Source organism: Pelophylax lessonae, assembly GCF_965119305.1.
Source record: "Pelophylax lessonae genome assembly, chromosome: 6".
NCBI lineage: Eukaryota > Metazoa > Chordata > Amphibia > Anura > Ranidae > Pelophylax > Pelophylax lessonae.
In genome coordinates, this window is record NC_138773.1 from 109,796,816 (window position 1) to 109,802,815 (window position 6,000).

General features: G+C 44.8%; 1 protein-coding gene across 1 annotated transcript in view; it reads right to left on the reverse strand.

The window, feature by feature from the left end:
- UQCRC2 (ubiquinol-cytochrome c reductase core protein 2) overlaps positions 1-422 on the reverse strand; it is a 43,870-nt gene extending 43,448 nt beyond the window's left edge. The window contains exon 1 of the mRNA XM_082261293.1: positions 316-422. Coding sequence (XP_082117419.1) covers positions 316-348 — 33 coding nt within the window. The 5' untranslated portion in view covers positions 349-422. The remainder of the gene's footprint in view (positions 1-315) is intronic.
- Between the last annotated feature and the right edge of the window lie 5,578 nt (positions 423-6,000).

Genomic DNA, 6,000 nt, shown 5'->3' on the forward strand with positions numbered 1-6,000 from the left:
ATCTGAGTGTAATACAAATGTAACTCACAGGATCCTCTTCATCATACACAAAGCATGGAGGATCCGGGGTGCCCCCCATGTACAGAGCAGAGGGGTGACCTTCATCCTCCTCCATGTCTTCTCATCCCTACACTCCACACATAGCATGGCCTGTCACCGTCCCTGTGTCCTGTCACCTCCTCTGCCGCCCCGGGTAGAGGGGTCACCGTGCGAGGACACAGCAGTGCAGGCCGCACAAACACGGAGCTCAGAACCCCCACTGTCCGGACAGAAGCCGGGGACACCACCACCCCCCACACACTCCCCATATCTTACAGAGAGGACCCGAACACTGCTGATCACCCTCATGACCGCTCTCTCCTTCAGCCGCTGACAGGAAGACCGGACGGCCACTTCCGCTTACCCGGCATGCTCCGCGCCGCCCCTTTAACTCTGTCAGTGCTGCTGAGTACGCTTGCTGGGTCAGACATTCCCTGAGCTGGCACTGTGCCCTCCACTCCAGTAATAGAGAGAATAGAGGTCATCCCCATACACAGCTGCTGAAAGAAAACCACATTACCCCGCTACACCCTGTGTGTGCGCCATGGTGCATCATTCACTCCATTCTCATCATTTATCTTCAAGAAAAGTGAACTGTGTACTGGCACTGAGCACAGTCCTTTATTTAGGCTAGGCTCACATCCTACAGTTTCCATTGCAAAAAATCCTGCCACACAGGACCACTTGTGCTACAACACCATGTGGTTTGGCATGCATTAACGCCAGCAGATGCATGGGGTGCCATTAACCACTTAAGCCCCGGAAGATTTTACCCCCTTCCTGACCAGGGCCTATTTTGCGATTCGGCACTGCGTGAATTTAACGGACAATTGCGCGGTCGTGCGACGCTGTACCTAAACGAATTTGATGTCCTTTTTTTCCCCACATACAGAGCTTTCTTTTGGTGGTATTTGATCGCCTGTGCGATTTTTTGATCATGCGCTATAAACAAAAAAAGAGCGTCAATTTTGCAAAAATAATATTTTTCACATTTTTTTATATGAAATTCCCCCCCAAAAAAAAGGGAAAAATCAAAATTTTTTAACATTTTTGGCCAATTTGTTTTCTGCTACATATGTTTGGTAAAAAAAAAATCGCAAAAAGCGTATTTTGATTGGTTTGCGCAAAAGTTTTTGCGTTTACTAACAAAGGGAAAGATTTTTGTCATTTTTGTTGTTTTTTTTAACACGTAATGGCGGCGATCTGCGATTTTTTTTGCGGTACTGCAACATTGCGTCGGACAGATCGGACCCTTGACTGACATTTTTGACACTTTTGGGGTTACCAGTGACATTACTACAGTAATCAGTGCTATAAATATGCACTGTTACTGTAAAATGACACTGGCAGTGAAGGGGTTAACTTTTTTTTAGAGGGAGGGGTTATGTGTGTCCTTAGGGGCGTGATTCTAACTGTGATTGGCTGTCTTACATAGTAGAACCGTATGATCACTATTTCTACACAGGGGAGAATGAGAGGCGGCTTGTTTACATTAGCCGCCTGCCTTTCTCCCTCTCCACCCGACGATCGCGAGTGACCTAGACCCTCACAGGATAGCGACGTAGTACTACGTCGCTTTGCCTGTGAGGGGATGACCGCCGCAGTAAATAGTCGTGCGGCGGTCGGCAAGCGGTTAAAGTGATTGTAAACGATCACCCTGTAAGACAACCCATTCAGGTTAAAATAGAAATGAAAGGCAAAACATTTGTGTCTAGATATATATAAATATATATATATATATATATATATATATATATATATATAAAACATTTCCAATACCTTTTCTCCCCTTTTTTATAAGTGATAACATTCCCTCTTTTCCCAGCTGCATAAGAGCTAAGAGGAGGAGAAGCAGCAACACAATGATCCTCCCAGTGAATGGCTGTGCAGGGTGGGCGTGTCATGACATGTTCGATTATTGGAGGAAAGCAGGCTGAGTTTCCAGCATAGCTAGAGAACTGACCATGACAGGTTTTCCTGCTTAGTGTGGTAATTTTTTTATTAAAGTGATTGTAAAGTCTCATTTTTTAACCAGTTGCCAACCACCTACCGCAGTTTTACTGTGGCAAGGTGGCTTGGCTGCACGAATCAGCGCATGGGTAGGACGCGCACGCCCGCTGTCCCCGTGATGACCTGATTCAGAACCGATCAGTCATCAGGTCCAGGCCGATGATTTGTGGCCTGGACCCAGTGATCGGTTCTGACCAATGGCTGACTCTCGCGTGCCTGTGTAATGTAAACATGGGCACAGAAAATTATGCTATCTCCTCTCCTGGAGCCCTTTTCGGTTTCAGCGTGAGAAAAGAGCATCAACCATGAGTACACAAGCACTACACTAACATCAGTACACATAGGCACATATTTAACCCCCTGATCACCCCCAGTTAACCCTTTCACTCCCTGTCATAGTGTCACTATATACAGTATACAGATAATTTACTGATCACTGTGTTAGTTTCACTGGTGATGCCAGTTAGTGTGAGCAGCAGTTAGTGGTAGTTAGTGTCTGTCCCAGATAGGTTTGGAGTACCGCCATATACTGTATCCCCTAATAAAGATTTAACCCCCTGATCACCCCCAGTTAACCCCCTCACTGCCCGGTCACAGTGGTCATAATAGAGGTGTACAGATCTTTTTTCTGATCACTGTATTAGTGTCACAGGTGACGTCAGTTAGCGTTACCGTTAGTTAGCATCAATACATGATAGCGTCAGATTGCCTGCCAAATATTTAGTAATACATTTTAACCCTTTGATTGTAAGTTAAACACACACACACACACACTAAGCACCTCCATTACTAGTATAGTGTCTGAACGGATCAATATCTTTGATCAGATCAGAACTATATTTGCGTCCCCAATAGTTTTGTATAGAGTTCCCAAAATGCAGCGTTAGCAGGATCAGCCCCAACACCTGCCAGCACCTGTGCTTAGCACCTCTGCCCCCCCCCCCCCAAGAAGTGCAGTATCAGCAGATTAATGTCACATCCGATACACAGCACACAAAACCGCATCATTAGCAGAGTCAGGTCTGATCTCTGCTAGCGCTAGCAGTTAAACTATTTGGTAGTGGTTCAAACAGTCCTTTACAACCAGTTGCTTTTTTACCTGTGAGCCACCCTAGGTACCTATAAATTTATTGGCTAAAATATCCAAAAAGAGGTACACTAGTGAAGAGGCCTACACATTGATGAGCATGACAGATGAGAGCGATGGGGAAGCCTCACTGTCAGAAACAGGCTCAGTATTCGAACCTGTAGAGAGAAGCGGCAACCTGACAGATAGCTCTGATGACGGAGTATTGGTCCCTGCTAAGGCAAGGCGTACCCGACCCTGTTCTTTTGTTGCTGAGGTGCAACAATCGCATGGTTCTCATATGCAGCAGAGTGTCGGTACAAGTGCTTCTCAACCTTCTGGTGAACTGTCAAACACCAGCGGCCTAGTACATCCTGTTGTAGACAAACCAGCACTCAAGTATCATTTAGTGACGTGGCGATTCCCAAAAGTGCAGTTCAAGCTGATGCTGTAGCTCACACAAGTAGTGTCCCACAGCCACCAAGAATTCAAAGACAGGCCCGTAGAGCCCATAGTGTCCTTCCTGATGCGCTTGCAAATCCTGATTGGGAGCCCACCACTTCTGCAGTGCCTGTACTTCCCCCATTACTGGCTAACCCGGAATTCAGGTGGAAACAGCCGATTTTACTCCCCTTGGTGTTTATGAGCTGTTTTTCATGGAAGATCTGTACAGATCTGTTGTGGACCAAAGCAATTTATATGCTGATCAATTTATCACCGCAAATCCAAATTTGACCCTTGCCAGAGAATTTGCATGGAAACGTATCACTGATTCCAAATTTAGAACCTTTCTGGGCCTATCCCTTTTCATGGGCATTACTAAAAAGATTGAGTTGCAGTCATATTGGTCCACTAACCCAATTCATGATATGCCCGTGTTCTCTGCTCTCATGGCCAAGACTAGATACAAGCAAATCTTGCGGTTCATGCATTTCAATGACAATAAACTCTGTCATCCTCAGGGTAAACCTGGATATCGACTCCACAAAATTCGGCCCCTTTGTAAATCACTTCAACCAAAAACTTGCAGCCTTGTATACGCCCCAACAAGCTGCATTGATGAGTCACTACATTTTCTGCCTGCCTTGTTTTCAAACAGTTTCTCCCCAGCAAGCGTGCCAGATATGGGGTCAAGATGTATAAGCTCTGTGACAGGGCAACAGGCTATACATGTAGATTCTGGATTTACGAGGGAAAAGATAGCAATGTGGAGCCCCCCGACTGCCCAGACTACATAGGGAGCAGCTGCAAGATTGTTTGGACTTGGTGTACCATTTATACGTGGACAATTATTATACAAGCGTGCCTCTTTTTAGTCACCTTTTTGATTCTGGAATTGGCGCATGTGGCACCGTGCGACCTAATTGCCGGGGCCTCCCTCAACGGCTTGTAGATTCCCGACTTAGACTGGGGGCGGGAGAGAGCCTGCTTGAAGTGTAATAAATTGCTTGCAGTGAAGTGAAGGGACACGCAGAATGTTTTCATTCTGTCTTCCATTCCCGCAGATACGACTGTTCAAATTACAACAGCTACTGGAGTTGTTGAGGGCACACATTTCACACAGGGTCTCGAAAGATGTTAGATGGCTATCACATTTTGAGAGCCTAGCCTAGGCTCCCCCCCCGTCTAATTGGGAATCTACAAGCTGTCAGGGGAAGCCCCGGCAATTAGGTCACACGGCGCCACCTGCGCCAATTCCAGGATCAAAAAGGTGACTAAAAAGTGGTTTGTGTAATCATTTTTGGAGAGTAGACACCCCAAGCTATTTGCTGAGAGGCATGATGAGTCCATGGAATATTTTACATTTTGCCACAAGTTTCGGGAAAATTTCAATTTTCTTCATAGTTGTCACTAAATGATATATTGCTCACACATTGCCATGGGAATTACACCCCAATATACATTCTGCTGCTTCTCCTGAGTACAGGGATACCACATGGGTGAGACTTTTTGGGAGCCTAGCCGTGTGCAGGACCCCAAAAACCAATCACCACCTTCAGGCTTTCTAAGGGCGTAAATTTCTCATTTATCACATTTTCGGAGGACCTGAAATGTCAAGATAGCACTAAACCCCCCAAATGACCCCATTTTGGAAAGTAGACACTGCAAGCTATTTGCTGAGAGGCATGTTGAGTTCATGGAATATTTTATATTTTACCACAAGTTTTGGGAAAATTACAAAAATTTTATTTTTTTTTAAAACAAGTTGTCACTTAAATTATATATTGCTCACACATGGCATGGGTATATGTGGAATTACACCCCAAAATACATTCTGCTGCTTCTCCTGAGTACAGGGATACCATGTGTGAGACTTTTGGCTGTCTAGCCACGTACAGGACCCCCAAAACCAATCACCGCCTACAGGCTTTCTAAGGGCGTAAATTGTTGATTTCACTCCTCACTACCTATCACAGTTTCGAAGGTCTTGAAATGCCAAGATAGCACAAAACCCCCCCAAATGACCCCTTTTCAGAAAGTAGACACCCCAAGGTATTTGCTAAGAGGCATAGTGAGTATTTTGAAGCTCTCATTTGTTTTGGAAAATTAGGAAAGAAAAGGAAACATTTTTTTTCTTTTTTTAATTTTCGAAACTTTGTGACGAAAAGTGAGATCTGCAAAATACTCAACATGCCTCTCAGCAAATAGACTAGGGTGTCTACTTTACGAAAATGGGTAATTTGGGGAGAGTTTTGTGCTGTCTTGGCATTTCATGGCCTCTGAAACTGTAATAGGTAATGAGGAGTGAAATAAACAATTTGCGCCCTTAGAAAGCCTGAAGGCCATAATTGTAGCAGTAGAATGTGTTTTGGGGTGTTATTTCACATATAGCCATGAAATGCATGAGTAATATATCATTTCAATGAGATTTTTTTTTTGTGTAA